Source organism: Columba livia, chromosome 4, assembly GCF_036013475.1.
Source record: "Columba livia isolate bColLiv1 breed racing homer chromosome 4, bColLiv1.pat.W.v2, whole genome shotgun sequence".
NCBI classification, from domain to species: Eukaryota; Metazoa; Chordata; class Aves; order Columbiformes; family Columbidae; genus Columba; species Columba livia.
Window position 1 is genome coordinate 59,352,824 of NC_088605.1, and position 16,626 is coordinate 59,369,449.

Sequence of the window (16,626 nt, forward strand, 5' to 3'; positions counted from 1 at the left end):
GTATGCATCTCTCAGATTTAAATCCTGTTCCTTTCTTCTGGTGTTTGATTTAAGGTACATACTTTGGATGGTGATTTAAAAACTAGAAAATGTGAGCCAGCTAGCATGTTCCAGCTGTTGTTTTTTTCCAGTTCAGCTTCCACATATGCAGATGTTCTGCCACCTACCATTTCAAGAGTTTGTCCTATAGTGTTATTAGAAAAGGCACAAATGCAAGCCCAGTACAGGAACCTTAAGAGACCTCTTAGAGACACAAGCTATTAGAGCTGAAGAAGAGAAAATAAAACAAAAAAGGGTAAAGCTTTCCCTCATATCATAGTGCATGTGCATGAACTGAGAGCACGGCTAACTGCAGACTGTTATGTTTTCCAGTAGGCCATAACACACTAATGTAGACAGTATTTTGGAATAACTCGTTCTTTATTTGCCACCATTGTAAACATCTCTTTCCATTACACAGACATCACAGTTAACATTATTGCTTTTATATTGTGGTAAACAGAAATTTCTATTAGTATGCAGCTATCTAAGCACAGTGTGATAAGAAGAAACAGCCCAGAAGCTGTCTTGGGCCATTTTTTTTCTTCTTTAGCAAAAGACAATGTATAGACGGGCACAAGAAACATCAGTCCAAAGATTGATCACCATTGTACTACAGCAACACAGAACAAGTATGACAGAGAGAAACAACAGGTTACATCTCTACCACTCATACACTAGCAGTATTTTCAAGAATACTGACTGCTCAACTCCCACTTAACTAAATGCAAAGTTTTTCATCATGGCAATTCTTAAAGTTGACCAATAGCTTTATGTAAAATGTTTATTTAAACTAGGATGGACAATCTGGAAAATGAATGCTTGGGGCTTTGTGTGTGTTTAATTTTTGTGTTTTTTTTTTTTGCTTTTTGAAAGAGTGAAAATCCAAAACTATTTGTGTGGTGCTTTAATCAGCCCCTTTTTTCCTATCTTCCTTTAGGACAAAAGGCCCTATTTTTTTACACTGATCTTATCGGACAACAAAAGCACCACCAGGTTAAAAACATTCCCTGTTTCTTTCTTCCTAAGTAGTGCTGTCTTCAAATCATGCTTTCCAATTGAGTTGGTTACTCATGAAGCAATGCATTTACTTATTGAAAGTCCAGATTTTACTTTTGCTTATTCTAAACTACTTATCTTCAGATTAATTTGTTCATGGAGTAGCACCAGGTTTCAAGCATACACTAAACAACCAAGTGGAGGTAGTTTCTTAAGCAGTTGTTACAAGAAAACCAAAAAATTTAGAGAACCACCTTGTTGTCTTCAGTGTTATTGATTTATTTTTGTTCTAAAACTACTATTGCATATAAGCTTTCACATAGTGAATGCTTTAAAGAGGCAGCAAGTTAGAAAACTAACAATATTTGCAAGTTCCAATAAGACAATACATACTTTAAAACATGACAGTTAATAAATAAGAGAATTTACTGAGGTTTTAAGAGTCTCAGAATAAACCACAAGCAACATGTTCTGATGTTAAACAAATTGATTATATCAACTTGCAGAAAGGTGGCCCACCTCCATTTTCAGTCTTCCGCAACCTTAGGATTGTCACCTTACAACAGGTAGTATAAAATACCACTGACAAGCAACACATAGTTCACTTCCCTAGAGATGATTTTACTTTTTTCCATATATTCTAGCTACCATCATAATACAATTATCCTACGACTAGCGCAAAACAGGGAAACCCAGGACTAGTCTACACATAGCAGAGTGACCCCAAGATAGGACAGGGTTAGTGATCCTACAGAACTTCATACAAATTCTAACCGTTTACTGACAAAGTGTATTGGAGCCTAACACAAATATTCACCTTAATTACCACACACAAACTAATGTATTTCCATGTATCTCACTCATCTAATGATGGTTGGGTTTACTTTTTTCCTTGTATACTGCCACAGTTTACTCCCAGCTCATGCTCCAATATTTAAAAAAAGGCAATGAAGACGCATCACACATCAGGCTTAATCTACATTTTACACTAAAATGCCTTTGGTTTGTGATAGAAAATGCGAAACTTTAAAAACCTCAGAAGTAGTTAAATGTCAGTCTTGTAGTGAACAAGGAGCCAAGAGGAGGGTCTAAGTTATTTCTGCAACTGTTGCCAAAAAAAAGTTGGCAGACTCTAGCATAGGAGAGTGTTTTAGAGAGGTGGCTCAAGCGATTTTCTTGTTAGCAAGGAGGAGATGAAAATAAAGAATGGGATCTTCTTTCCTGCTGCTGCTAAACATATTGGGGTCACTGCTGAAATTCAAGAAGTCAGTCTCACACTGCTTATCTAACAAGCAGCAGCAACAATAATTAACCAAGGAAGACAAACACAAAAGCTGGGGCTAGAAAATAACAGGCAACTAACTTCTGGGAAAGAGTGCACGTTCCACTTCTCTCCTCAGCCTTTAGGAATTCCTGGTACCTCCAAGGGTCAGAGAAAAAGCTCCACTGTGGGATGTGAATCTCACAACGCCCCCCGTAAGATCTCCCCTTTTTCAATAGTGAGAATTACAGGACTCAAGTACCTGGAAGCAGCAAAAGAACTTGGCTTCTTGCAGTCAGTTTTGTAGCTAATCTAGTCAGTGTAGCTGTTCAGCCAACAAACCTTGGCATAACCATAAACACTCTCTCTACAAGCATCTTCAGGTTACTTTTTTTTTTTTTTTAGTTGAATGTCATCAACCCAACACAGATGAGATGAACCATTCTCTGCCCTGCACATGTTAAACTCAAGAATTAATTCTCATCTATATCTAATGTACAAAAATAAACCAGAACTGTGTTACTTCCTACATATATACTGTCTACCCTGATGAGGACTTTTCCCACACATAGAACACCAACATTTAAGGGATCAAGAGCAACGGGGTGGCTGCAGCACAAGAAGTCACTAATTACACAATACAGACTCACAGAATAACTGAGGTTGGAAGGCACCTCTGGAGATACCGACTCCAACCTGCTGCCCAAAGCTGGGTGGCCTAAATCAGGCTGCTGAGGACCATGGCCAGTTGGGTTTTGAGTATCTCCAAGGAGATGGAATATTACATATTATAATCATACATCTAATACTTATGTAGTGTAACATCACCCTTTGCAAAAGGGGTTTGTCTCTTTTCTTCTCATGTTCAGTGTTTGTATTCTTCAGGAATCTCTTAATGAATAGTCATTGACTAGAAGTTAAGTAATTTACCCGAGATTATAAAAAAGAAAACTAAAAACAAATGAAAGCTTCTATTAGGAAACAAATTTTGTGCCACTGTGTGCTATTTAGGTATATACTGAAAGAGTCTTTCCCAAATAACTCAAGCTTCTAAGGCTACCATCTGGTTACAGAATCAAAATAAAACACTGATTGAATAAAGCAGAAGGCACTTATTTAATAGTAGGTTTTAGAAAATGAAGTGAGGGTCATACCAAATCTGTTTAAAGTTGCTTAAAGCAATAATTAGTCACAATATAGATATGAAGCCCTATTGACTAGATTGTCTGAGGATGCCAACATTAAGGAACATGGCGCAGCTCCATCCTTTCCATGGAAAACACATCTTTGTTAGAAACTTGTACTCAGATATGAATTTATGTTTACAAAATACGGACTGCAGCTGCAATAAAGGTTTTTAATGAGTGAATTCCATAATAGGTCTAAACTAACTCTCTTGTTCTTCCCATTGAGAACACTCCATTAGCTACTAAAGGAAAGGGCTGACAACAGATGCAAAGTCAAGCAGCTTAAGCAACTGAAGTCAGATTAGAAAGAACTGAAAACTTTTACAGTAGGAAATTTTTTAGGAGTGGCTTTAGTCTGAGGATTTGATCCTCACACCGATTTGTGGTTCTTTCTGTTTGCAAGCTAAGCTTTTTCCAAACATAGGAATTTGCTGGTATAAATCTGTAGATAAAAAAACTTCCTTAGTCAGAAGTAATTTCTAGTAAGTACCATCAGTACGTTGATGGATTACGCCTCTTCTCCAAAATCATAAGTGACTAATACATCACTTTCATGGACCTCTTAATTTCAGAGAAATTTAACAAGTGAACTATCAACTACATGTACAGAACAAGAATGCAAAAAGTCTAAAACCAGAGTAATTTCAACTAAAACAGGATTTTAAAAGACAATATAAACAGTCAAACCTATTAATGAAAAACATGACACACCATAAATACCTGCTTCATGTTCCTGCACCAAGTAGTATAAAAGAAATTGTGAAAACAAGGGATTCAGAGGCTCTTCAGATTTGTGGATTGTTTTTTGGGTTGGTTTGTTGGATTTTATGTTTTTTTCTTTTTTTTTTTTTTTTTTTTAATAAAGCTGTCCTTTGGAGAATAGCATATAAAGAGCTGTAAACAGAGGTTGATTGTCCAAGCTTTCTTAACTGAATTTTGATATTTTTTTAAAATGTAAAAAAAGTTCTGTTGTTAAACAGTTTTTGGCGAACCACGCAAAACCTCCATCCAAATCCATAATTCCATTTTTGACACAGAACCTCATCAACTGCAGAAGAGTTAATGTTTCTTTCTATTTTGTAAGGTTAGTACCACGTTATAATCCAGGAGTAGTCCCTTAATTTTTTCATGGAATTTCTCTCTGTACTGGTTGAAGTGCATAATGCTTTCTGGTTCTTCTTCAAACCAGAATTTGTCAAACTCATAAACCAGATAACCTGTGAAGAAAACAAAACACAGATCAGAAAACATGCCCTCCACAATTTCTGGAGGGCTAGAACCAGAATGATCGTTTAGACCAGGGTGTCAAACTCATTTTCATTGGGGGGCACATCAGCCTCGCAGTTGCCTTCAAAGGGCCAAATGTAATTTTAGGCCTGTATAAACGTAGGACTAGTTACATTGCTAACTACTTTAGACTATACTCAATCCCTTAAAATAGGGAGTGTCCCATCTTGGTCAACAGCAAGCTTTTGGACACTATAATAATGAATTAAAAAAGAAAAATCTGCAAATAGTGAATTTTCAGATGGTAATCTCTGTGGCTGGGGAGAGACGAATGGAGATGCACTCAAAAAAACCCAAAAGTCTAGGTTGTAGGCCTCCCATCGGGAATCTGTACTGAGGAAACTACACATACTCACAGTAAAACTGATGGAAGTGCTCCATCTGTGGCAACCCGGACACCACGTTGTACAGGTGAGGCTTTAAAGCACCACTCTTGAGTAAGCTGTATGCCATTTCTGTCAGATTGATTCCAACTATTGCATAAGAATATCTGCAATGCCAATCATAGGTCATGGTTTACTTGGGGATAGGACTTAAAAGCTTCTGAGAAACAGTCTGCATTAGGGTAAGAGTCAGTTTTTTCCTATGACACGTGTTGACAAGCTGACTCTGACCTACAGACTACTCTTTACATTCCCTGGTACATCCAGCCATGTTAAAGTTATTTAAAAACTCTGGTTTCGTATACAATAGTATGACAAATGCCTCCCTTAGGCAATAATGAGATGGTAAGGATAATCAACATTGACCTAAGTTGCTCATTTGAAATCATTACATCTGCTGGAATATTAAAAATTAAACAAAAATGTTACAATATAAATGGAATAAATTTCTCAACTTGTTCTTCAGACTGAAAAAAATACCTTTTTCTGTTGCATGATACAGAAAGCACCACAATATGAATTCTTAAAAGACTTTTAAATCAAATGTTTCTGAGCAAAGAGAAAAAAAGAGGATTAGTTTGGGTCAATGACATGGGCACTTAATTTAAATGTCTCAGCTATCCTATTCATATCTTAGTTGCACAAGGTGATCTTATTTACGATTGAAGTTATGAAGTTTCCCATTATTGGTAGGTGATTAACTGGGGACCGGATGGATCAGATGATATACACAGGTTTACCAGCTTTCCTCTGTATCTCACTGGTTTTAAAGTAAATTTCCCTGGAAACTGAACTAAATGTTTTTACATGCAGAGTATTCAACTTTAACTTCGTTTTTGGAAAACAAAAAACCATCTCTTTGCAGTTACCTATTACAGAACAGAAACCTAGAAAAAAAAAAAGAGCCCTTAAGAGATAATCTATACCATTCCAACATGGCATCAGTAAGGTGAAAAACAAGTATTCATTTCTAAACGTAGTCTAAGCCTATTACAAATAAAGCTAACTCTGCTATTAAAGGTGTCCACTGTGTTAACCGAAGACAATATTTTGCAACATTTCAAGTCTATTCTGAAAAAAACCTGCACATAGTTCCCAACCTGAAATTCATTTCTGTGTTCAGTTTCCCAAGCCCCTCTACTTTGACCCTTTTTCATCCTTTAATGCAGTGGGGCGGGGGAAACCCACAAATATTTTCCTCTTTATTTCCAGGAAGCATACTTGGCAGTCTTCACATGAGTTCTTACGCAGAATAGGCCAGAAAAAGTCATATAGTGACTTACCCCAGCTTTGGGTGATTTGAATGAGAAAGGACCTCACGAGCTTCACTGCTGTAATGCTTACTAAAATACCTGTCAGTGTAAAATGGTATCTCCCATTATTTCTCTTGAGTTCATTAAAAGAAAAAAAATAAAGTGTTAAACATAAATGTATAGCTTTCAATTAAAGCTGAATACTACTCTGTACTGAAAAACAGCACAAAATGAAAACCAAGGAAATGTTAGCAAATCAAAATATATTCAGTATGAACAAGTACAGTAAGAAAAAAGTCTGATGTGAACATCAAATAGGAAGTTTACCCAAGTCCACGAATTAGCTCAGAAAAGTTATGTAAACCTGTTTTTTGTCATTACAGTAACTAATTCAGGAATTCTAAAAGCTTTTGATGAGTTACTTTCTAAGTTATAACCTATCAAATCTATCATGACAACAAAACATAAGGTGACTTGGGCAACTTTCTGTTTTTACCCTCACTTGTTGGCCTCTACTCAACCACATGTTTACAGATGCGCAGCCACTAGAAATATTGACTTATTTAGAAAATGCTGGTTTTCACTGTACAGAAGCCACCATTTCTATTTGCTTCTATTCGGTCTTTACTAGCAACAGCATCAACTAGAGAAAATACATAGGTAATGAAAATTAGTTGCAATAGAAATATTTCTTTTCACTTACACCAGATTCACTAATCCCAGCAGGCCCATTCCTCTGAAGTCTGTTTTAGGATCATCACCTTGGAAGCCAATGTCACACCACTGCTTGCTGACCCTGGCCTTCAGCTTCTCCTGAGGCATCAGCAAATTCCAAAGCTGCACAAATATGTATCCACGTTATGCACAGCTGCTAAATATTCCAAGTCACATAATTCAGAATACTTGCTGATGCACAACAGAAACTATTCACCATGGAACAGGATACAACATGCAGGCTGCTCTTTTCCGTTAGTGGCAATCTGGAGTCATACTACAATGGCTTATTTCAGCAGTTATGAAAATTATTACATTTAACATTAAATATGATTATTTTCCTTCAGGGACAAAGCCGCTGTATTAACACTAAAGAAGCAAAGACTTGTTTTACTTCAGAAATTAATGTATGTGCCATTTTCTGATAGGATAGCTATAAACTGAAATATAAATTCCCACTGAGCCCTTACTTAACACATCAAAGTTGGGACTTGCAAAGCAAGTTGAGATGATTATGAAAGGCTAGGAAAATGACATGGTAATATATTTGCAAAATAGAAGCTATTTAAAAAAGCCTCAAGCAGTATTCTAGTATTTGCTTGCTATTATTTATTGTTACCTTAAACTGTCCTCTTTGACACTGACTGGAATACAGTAATAAGAAAACACTATTGTCTTTTTTATTTAGTAATGATTAGTTTGCAGTTAGACATGTGCAAGAGGTTAAATATCTTTATAGTTATGATCCTTCAGTAACCCCTTACAAAATTATTTTACTATTTATGTGGTGTTATGTCTGATTTCACACAAAATAATATCAGTGCAAGTAACTCTAGTTTACATTTTTTTTCCTTTGATGCTGCATTGTAATATATAATTTCTGTAATGGTTTAGCAGCTCACAGTACAAAAGAGCTTTAAACAGGCCAACTGGTAAGAATACTGCCAATAAATTAAGTTCTTCAAGATGTTAGACTTGAGGGGGGGAAGCTTTCGTATTTAAAAGATTATTTTTACCTCAATTAACTGTTCCTCATGTTCCTTGTTATCTGAATCATATGGGACCTTCCTCAGATCTTCCACATTCAAATAAAGCTTTGTATAACCTGATATCTGCAGTAAGGAGATATGCAGATTTGTCTTAAACCTGAAATAATAACAAAATACCACACAGCAGCTATTAAGAGGCATAGTTAGCCAAGTATTCTTACTTGAACTACCAGATAAGACTCTTATTATGTTAACACAATGTAAACACTAGAATTGGGAAGTGCTTTATGTTCATCTTTCAAACTGCAGCATATTTATTAAGTATACTGCTATACAGATCTTATTTCTACTTTAAAAAACCTCTTAGCTGATTGCAGTGCTGCACAGCCAGGCACTACTCAAATTATGCAAGTTGGGAAAAAAACTTACCTAAAACCTTAAAAGTCTTCAAGTCAAACTCTGTCAGAAATACTTATAGCTTCAAATAAGCATTTCATTACACTTTAAAATTTTTACTATTCACAATTTTTCCTCTCAATTGCTCATAATTACTTATGCAGGTGAACGCAAACATAAATCAGGCACCACTATACTTCTCAAATATATGTAAGCAATTATATAGTTCATGTAATCAACCTATACAATAATCATGTTACTCAGAAGTAAGGAGCAACAGAAGGGACCTGCAAGATAGAGATGCAGTTATCCCAAATCTGTGTCAATTAAAACTTGGTGATTTAGATTCAAGAGCTGAAGAGGACAAAACTGTGATTTTTCTAACTTCATTCTAAAGACTTGTGCTCCATGGCCAATATATTGTACCAGATTCAGCAACTGCATGAAAGCACCAAAATGTCAGAATTTTCTGCCATGAAGAAGTTGTATTCAGGTTTCAAACGTACCCTGTATCCTCCTCTTTTATCTTCTTTGCTTTCATTATATCTCTGACACATTTCTCCACTTCAGCTTCTTCAACATGTACAGCATTTCTTAAAACCTAGGAAGTTACCACAGTAAAAGACCTCATGAGGAATGTAGAAATCAATCCTCTATTCTTATTTCTCAGCCTATGTATACCTGCCATGTATGTATTCTTTACTATAAAAGGAGAGCAGTCCATTTATCGCAAATGTTTACAATGGGGTCAAACTGTATATAAAGATCTGCAATAATTACATAAAAGCATAATTGTAACTTTGTCAGACTGTAAACATTGCTTGTACAGGTGTCCTATTAAGAATAAATAAAAAGCTCAAGAGTTGCTTAATCAAGGTCTAATTGCTTTCAATGCTGAACTGAAACACGTTTCTCCTAACATAACTAAAACAAACACAGCTCTTGGGGAGCAAGTGATAAAACTTCAACAAGGAAATAATGCTTCAGAATTAGAACACAGCTAATAAAGTTGAGGTTTCAATGCTGGGTGAAACAAAAGAACTTCATGTAAGACACTGCTGTTGTGAGGCCTTTCTAAAGGGCAAATACCGGTCACGATAATTATACACTGCCCATCTAAAGCCACTTCATGACAGTTTCACTTTGTCTTCTAAACTTTCTATGGTTGCAACACATCGCTTAATACAATTCATGCTAACACCAAAGCAGCAAGAAAAAGGAAAGTCTTTTAAAGCTGAGCATTAATATATTTGATATAATAATTGAATCAAGAGACACTAAAAGACCCACTCTACCCTGTGCTCTACTGCAACAAAGATGCTCGTGGTAGTTACTAATTCAGTCTCAACATCACGTTGCAGTGATCAGCTAGAAAAAGGGAGAATGCACAGTCACCTCACTGTCTAAAGAGGAAAAGTTTTCCTCAAGATACACAGATGTGAGGGTTTAAAGTCTTAGCTTATGTCTAACTGCCACAGAACAACGGGAATGAGCTTATCAGTTAAACGTGTACTGCATTACACTTTTTTCAATGACTCAAGATGCTATTGTATATACTGCATTTAATTGCTTTATCCATGTCACTTATCCATATGATGTTTCTGGTTTCTACAAAAACAGTAAGAGATTGTTGTGACAGGGAAAACTGACCCTCCCCGGGGACAGCAGCTCTATATAATGACTTGTCTGACTTGCCGCTAGTGAGCACGTCATCTTTCAGAGAGATGGAAACAAACTTTTGAAGGGATATGGGGTTATTTTTGAGAAAACTTGACTACCCCTAGCACACAGAACCCAAAATGCTCTTCTCTCTGCCTTTTATTCCTCTACTTTTCTTCACCCTCCAGAAGTAAATGCACACATTCTTTTCAGGCAGCTCTCTCTGAAATAGAGTTTAATTTCTAGTATCTTTTACCTTGTTCTTTGATGACTTCAGTGAATGTTCTGCAATGCAAAAAAAAAAAAAAGTAAATGTCAGAATTAAATTAAACTGAATTATTTTAAGTAATTGGCAATAGGTGTTCTTGTGACACGTATTATAACATTTTGTATCAATTTTATACATATAATTACTCAAAATTACTCAATCTTAAAATCAACAGGTATCAGGTAATGCAAAATCTTAATTTACATAGTTAGGGTCTTCCTATAATCCTCAAACACAATGCTGAAAATAGACTATAGACTGGGATTTTCTACAGCATGGATCAATTACACATACAAAGATTAATTTGAAAAGGTGTAGAGATAAAAATATCTCTTGTTATTTTTTGATTCTTATAAATCATTTTGTGTTGTTTACTAGAGAATAAGGAAACAAAGACACTTCATCAAGCTATTCTTAAAATGGCAAAAGCTACAATCAGCTTCTTAAATTACTTTTTTAGATCAAAATTCTGCATCAAGCAGCCTTGTGCATTCACTCACTCCTCCTTCCCCCCATAAAATGTGTTCATGTACTTTCTGTGTCACTTTTTTAATAACAGGAAGGCAAAAACATACCCAAAGTGATGAGAAGACGCTGGGGAGGGGAAAAAATACGGTATTTCTGTTTTGTGCTTTGAAGCTAACCCGCATTACCTTATCAAGCTGGCAAGGAAATTATACGGGCCATTCAGATTTAAAACTCTGATAGGGCAGCCAGGAAGCGGGGAGCTGTGAAAACACGATCCACGGGACGCACTCTGCGGTCGGGACAGGTGCTGGTTTCCAACTATTGCTTTTCACGGCGCTTATAAAGATCTAAGTCCCCTTTTAACAGCGCCTGTGTGTATACAAGGTTTGCAAGCCCCAGCGCTGCCTCTTCGCCCCTCAGTGGTGACAGATGGTGTTCTGATCCCTCCCCGCCCCGGTACCTATGCCCAGCGCCCGCTGCGCGCCGGCCTTCGAGCCGCCGAGGACGCGCTGCAGTTCGCATTTCCCGGTCAGCAGCCTCAGGATCCACTTCAGCCAGAACCGAAAGTAGCTGCTGTACAGGAACCCCCACAGGCACGCCAGCATCTTCTGCGGGAGCAAGGACACGCGTTAGCAGGAGGGGCGGCGGCCCCCGGCGTCACCGCGCTCCCCGCTCCGCTACCGCCGCCCCCGCAAGCACCCCCCCGGCTAGGCTCTCCGCGAGCCTCGCGCTCACGAGCCGTTAACAGTCGGCGCCCCGGGAGGCCGCGCAGCCGTTGGGCCGCAGCCGCGTGGGCCCCGCCGCGGGGAGGCTGGAGGAACGGGCACCTGCGCGGACAGCGCGGAGCGCGGCCGCCCCCGCGCCCACCCCGGCGGAGACCTAGCGGCGCCCGGCCGCCCCCCGCATCCTCCCGCCGGAAGCAGCCGCTCGCCTTCCCCGACCTGGAAGTGATGGCGGGGCAGGACGGAAGTGCTGGGCGGGAGCGGCGTTCCCCGGCCCGGTGGCTGTTACCGGCCGTGCCGCGCACGCTCCTCCGAGGCCCGTAACGGCGCGGGGCGCTGCGGGCACCGGTTGCCCGTTCCACTCCTTCGCCTGGCCGGCCGCGGCGTGCCCCGGGACCGGGCAAAGGGCAGTCAGCGAGCCGGGAGCCGAGCGCTGTCCCGGGCTGGCCGGTGCCAGGTGCGAGCGGGCGGCCTGGCTCGGGTGAAGCCGCCGCGGCTTTGGCTGCCCCTCACGGGAACAGCCGGGCCGTGTGCGTTAACCTATAGGTGATGTCCCGCCCGGCCGTGCGCAGGCATGCCGGCTGGGACACAACCAGTGTCACCTCGGGGCTGACCGCGGAATCGGCACAGCCAGCCCAGCTCGTACCTGCGCCAAAAACCAGTGCACCGTCTCGCTAGTTAACACCTTCAACTCATTCCTGACGGCTCGCAAAATACAGTTGGGAATCGCTTGTGCTTGAAGTGTTCGTGAGACTGAGCTTGCACACTTGTTCCTTGCCTAGGCTCTAGCTGAAGGCTGCACTGATCAGAAAGGAGAGGTGGTTTTAGCTGGGCTAGGTGTTTCTAAGGAGGGTGCTTTGTCCTGGATGCTGCCTTGCCACTTGGCTGAATGTAGGTTCAGCCTAAGTGTTTCATTCATTTAGTTCTGGTCACTGCTTCCATTGTATTATTATGAACGATTATTTCAGTAAACACGTTTTGAACAACTGCTTTGACAACAGCAGAAGGAATTCCTGTTCCTCTGAATTGTACGCAAAATCTGGGTGGTTGAAAGGGAGTAGACAGACTTGCTTGACCGCATTCTGATACATTTTTTAATGTGAGGAAATTGAAGTACCTTTTACACAGAATCAAAAGCCACGCAGCAGGTCTGGTGGCCTGCATCCCACAGGATTTCAGAGGGTAGACCAACACATTTGACGTCCTCCCTTTGGATTTTTACACTCGTAGGTGTGCTGACTTTCATCCAGGGGAATCAATGATCTGTGAGTTTCAACTGTTTGCAGATCTGATTCCTACTCTTAGGAGAAGTGGTGCGTGTTAAGAGGCGGCAGGTGGTCATTTATTTCAGTGTGTCTTCTGTGAGTTATCTGACTTTTAAAGCATTAGAGTGCTACTGGATGAAAATGAAAGAAAAAGTGTTTATCTCTATTTAAAGTATCTTTACGTGGTGATAGGATGGCATGATGGTTCTATCACATTACTTTCACATAAGTTGGTCCGAGATAGCCAAAAACCGAAAAATAAATTGACAAATTATCAAAGATCCAGTGCCTAAGAGCTGATACAAGGAATTAGAGGAAATAAATTTGTCTGTGTTGCAGGGCCGCGGTAAACTATGGCTCCACCTAGCTGAAACAACTCTGAGCAAATCATCCAGATCAGGAAAAGAACTATTACAGTCCACCTCCCAGCAGACTATCTGGCAGAGCACTGCTGCTGCAGTATTTAAACACAGATTGGCTGAAAGCTTCGCTGTCAGGAGAATCCTGGCTTCTGCAGCAGCGGGGTGTTAGCGTTGGATGTTGGGAAGACAGAGGAGTTGTAACAACATGAAGAAATTGAAGGTTCATCAGGTCCTTGCTGTCAGTCTTTATCCTCAGACGCTGGTTGCTCTGAGATGGTTCGTTAGGAGCATGAGCTACTGGAATTTCTTAGGATGCCCAGCAGGTGCATCCTTAAAGTGTGGGTCTGTGTAAACAGCACTGAGGGAAGGTTCTAGCTGAGGACAGTTTTGTTCATGGGTACTAAAGTCTTCCTACTGCTTCAGGAGTTTGACTTTTCATTGCTTCTTTAATTGATTAAATAGCTTCATAGCAAAATAACATCACAGAATCCAGAATTTTGCGAATATTTGTTTTCTGTTATTTATACTTACATAGAAATTACTTTTTGTGTGGATTGTGAAGGACCAAAGCAACTTCTACTGCAGGTTTTGGAATTTGTTCCGCTTCCTATTTTGGTTTATGACAGTCTTAAACTTTACCATAATAATAAAGATAAACAATACGTGGTCATTTTTTTCCTCAGTTCTCTTTGCTTCACATCTCCAGGACTGATGTGTAGAATATCTGGTCTTGACAATACATTGCAAAATACTTCTGTGTTGTAATTAGACTTGAGGTAAGCTTGAAAGTGTTTACGGTCTTGTTTTAAAGCACTTCTAAAATGTGAGAGTTTAAGAGATACAAGTTTTAATCTAGCTTATACTTTTTTCTTCTCATATGCTTTCCTTACTTAAATCTGTAAAATGTGTGACCAATTACACGTATTTATTTTAAAATAAAAAAACGTGGTTTTGATAGGTCTTTTTCACAGCTTTTTATCACTCGCTATTACAAATACGTAGAGCTTATTTACTGTAAATAAGGCAGGAGATAAAAGTGATTATACCAAACTTGACAATTTCAGGTGTGTTAATTTCTCTCCAGGTTTTAAGCTTGATCATCTTTTTCAGTGTATTACAAGCAAGTGTAAACACTTGACTTAAACCTTCATTGGGGTCTTCAGAGAATGGATTGATCCAGCAGTGAGCAAGTTTGATTTTACACGGCCGTTCATACTTGAATCATGCAAGATGCTTCTATATCATCGCGTTCAGGCAATTCGTAAATTTTATTAAGACAGTCAAAAATATAAAGTGTTAGTTTCAGAAAAAAAGTTTTGGCTTCCTCTTTTTGCCTTCCAGTATTACCTTCACAGACATTGGTTGAGGGAAAGATAATCAGCTACTGTTTACCTTTTGAAATTATGTTTCTTAAGTGATAGCAGGGCAAATAAAAGGGGGCTTTAACCAGCAATATGAGTTGGATCTCTACACAGTCAGAAAACTTCCCATGGCAGCCGCTATTACCTGTTGTTAATGGCAGTTATTCTTTTGTTTGTGTACCCTTGTAGATGAAGGACAGCTGCAACCTGCATGCAAAGTAATCCATTACTTGTTTCACACATGAGCCTGTATTTTGTCAAATATTTATTTTAATCTTCTCTCTACTCTTGCTTAAACAGATGTGTGAAAACGGTATTGAAAATGTGAGGTACTCATCTTTGCAAGAAAAGATGTTCAGTTACGAAGCATGAGGACAAGCCTAGAAACTCTTTATTGGAAGTAAGCCTCCTTGATGGAACTAGTCTATTGAATTACCTTCTTAGTGTAATTGTTAGAGGTTACTTGGCACATATCCTGGACAGTATTTTTAAAGATGATCACTTTGTCAAAAATTCAGAAATTCTGCTGCTGGGAGGTAAAACTGGTCTGAAACATTTAACCCTCCCCAAAAAATCCTGTGTGTGCTATCCCAGTTGTACATAGTTCTTGAGCATATGAAATAACATCACAGAATCACAGAATGTTAGGGATTGGAAGGGACCTCGAAAGATCACCTAGTCCAATCCCCCTGTCAGAGCAGGAACACCTACATGAGGTTACACAGGAAGGTGTCCAGGTGGGTTTTGAATGTCTCCAGAGAAGGAGACTCCACAGCCTCCCTGGGCAGCCTGTTCCAGTGCTCTGTCACCCTCACTGTGAACAAGTTTCTTCTCATATTTAAGTGGAACCTCCTGTCTTCCAGTTTGTACCCACTGCCACTTGTCTTATCATTGGTTGTCACGGAGAAGAGCCTGGCTCCATTCTCGTGACACTCACCCTTTACATATTTATAAACATTAATGAGGTCACCCCTCAGTCTCCTCCAAGCTAAAGAGACCCAGCTCCCTCAGCCTTTCCTCATAAGGGAGATGCTCTGCTCCCTTAATCATCTTTGTTGCCCTGCACTGGACTCTCTCCAGCAGTTCCCTGTCCTTCTTGAACTGAAAGGCACAGAACTGGACACAATATTGCAGATGTGGTCTCACCAGGGCAGAGTAGAAGGGCAGGAGAACCTCTCTCGACCTACTGATCACCCGCCTTCTAATACACCCCAGGATGCCATTGGCCTTCCTGGCCACAAGGGCACAGTGCTGGCTCATGGTCATCCTGTTGTCCACCAGGACCCCCAGGTCCCTTTCCCCTACACTGCTCTCTAACATATGAAGAGAGAACTAGGAGGGAGATGTTAGGAAAGCACAAAGCAAGTAAGAGGGCCTGTTTGCAGGTAGGTCCCAAAGCAGTGTAAATTCACAGCATTTTCAGTGATTTCAGTTTGTTTGTTTTTTTTTTTCAGGGGCAGTTAATGCCCTGCCCCATTGTAGGTTAATGCACTAGTCTAAGAAGTCAGCATTAAGTAAATGATCACCACAGCTCAGCATGGCTGAGTAACTGTTTCTGCTTTAGAGTCAGTCTTAATAAATATCATCTAATGCATTCAGTGGCAGACCCCACAGACTTTCCCTGTACAGTGTGTAAGTTTCTGGAAATATGAGTAGTTTGTTTTTGTTTTTTTTTTTTTTTTCTTACTGGCTCTAAAAATAAGATAAAATTGTGTGTGCTAGATTTGTTATTCTTATCTTCAGTAGCCCTTCTGCTTGACCACATCATTTACATGTTCACTTTAGCTTTGTAACAGATAGAATACCAGCCAGTCAATTAAAAGGCATTTTGTTCATTACATGTGACATATTTAATGCTTATTTGTTCCTCTTAGTTCTGAATCCCTACTTTACTGCAAATGTGTCAAAGTCTACATTGATCCTCCATTAAAAGAAGTGCCTTGAGCTTTTAGTTCGTTAGCTTGGGGAGGGAAGTGGTGATAAGGAGGCAACATCACAAGATTGAGCCATAAT

The 16,626-nt window shown here is 39.6% G+C and overlaps 1 protein-coding gene across 2 annotated transcripts; it reads right to left on the reverse strand.

Annotated features, from left to right (window-relative positions):
* Window positions 1–401: 401 nt before the first annotated feature.
* Window positions 402–11,863, reverse strand: ELMOD2 (ELMO domain containing 2). 2 transcript variants are annotated; one of them, XM_065062005.1, is made up of 9 exons: window positions 11,731–11,855; window positions 11,364–11,511; window positions 10,424–10,452; window positions 9,015–9,109; window positions 8,140–8,269; window positions 7,113–7,246; window positions 6,440–6,508; window positions 5,130–5,263; window positions 402–4,703 (listed from the first exon to the last, which is right to left on the reverse strand). In XM_065062005.1, the coding sequence occupies exons 2-9, from the start codon at window positions 11,506–11,508 to the stop codon at window positions 4,546–4,548; spliced, it is 894 nt and encodes a 297-aa protein (XP_064918077.1). In that variant the 5' UTR covers window positions 11,509–11,511; window positions 11,731–11,855; the 3' UTR covers window positions 402–4,545. The 2 variants fall into 2 exon arrangements, with proteins under 2 accessions (XP_064918077.1, XP_064918078.1); XM_065062006.1 differs by having other exon boundaries at window positions 3,392–4,703; window positions 11,845–11,863.
* Window positions 11,864–16,626: the final 4,763 nt, after the last annotated feature.

Excerpts from the sequence above, each read along its gene's own strand:
- ELMOD2 (XM_065062005.1), bottom strand. The coding sequence starts at position 11,508 with ATGCTGGCGTGCCTGTGGGGGTTCCTGTACAGCAGCTACTTTCGGTTC. Across the intron at positions 8,270-9,014 it reads ATAAAAGAGGAGGATACAGG|GTTTAAGACAAATCTGCATA; the intron begins GTACGTTTGAAA and ends TTATTATTTCAG. Across the intron at positions 6,509-7,112 it reads CTGGGATTAGTGAATCTGGT|GTATTTTAGTAAGCATTACA; the intron begins GTAAGTGAAAAG and ends TTACACTGACAG.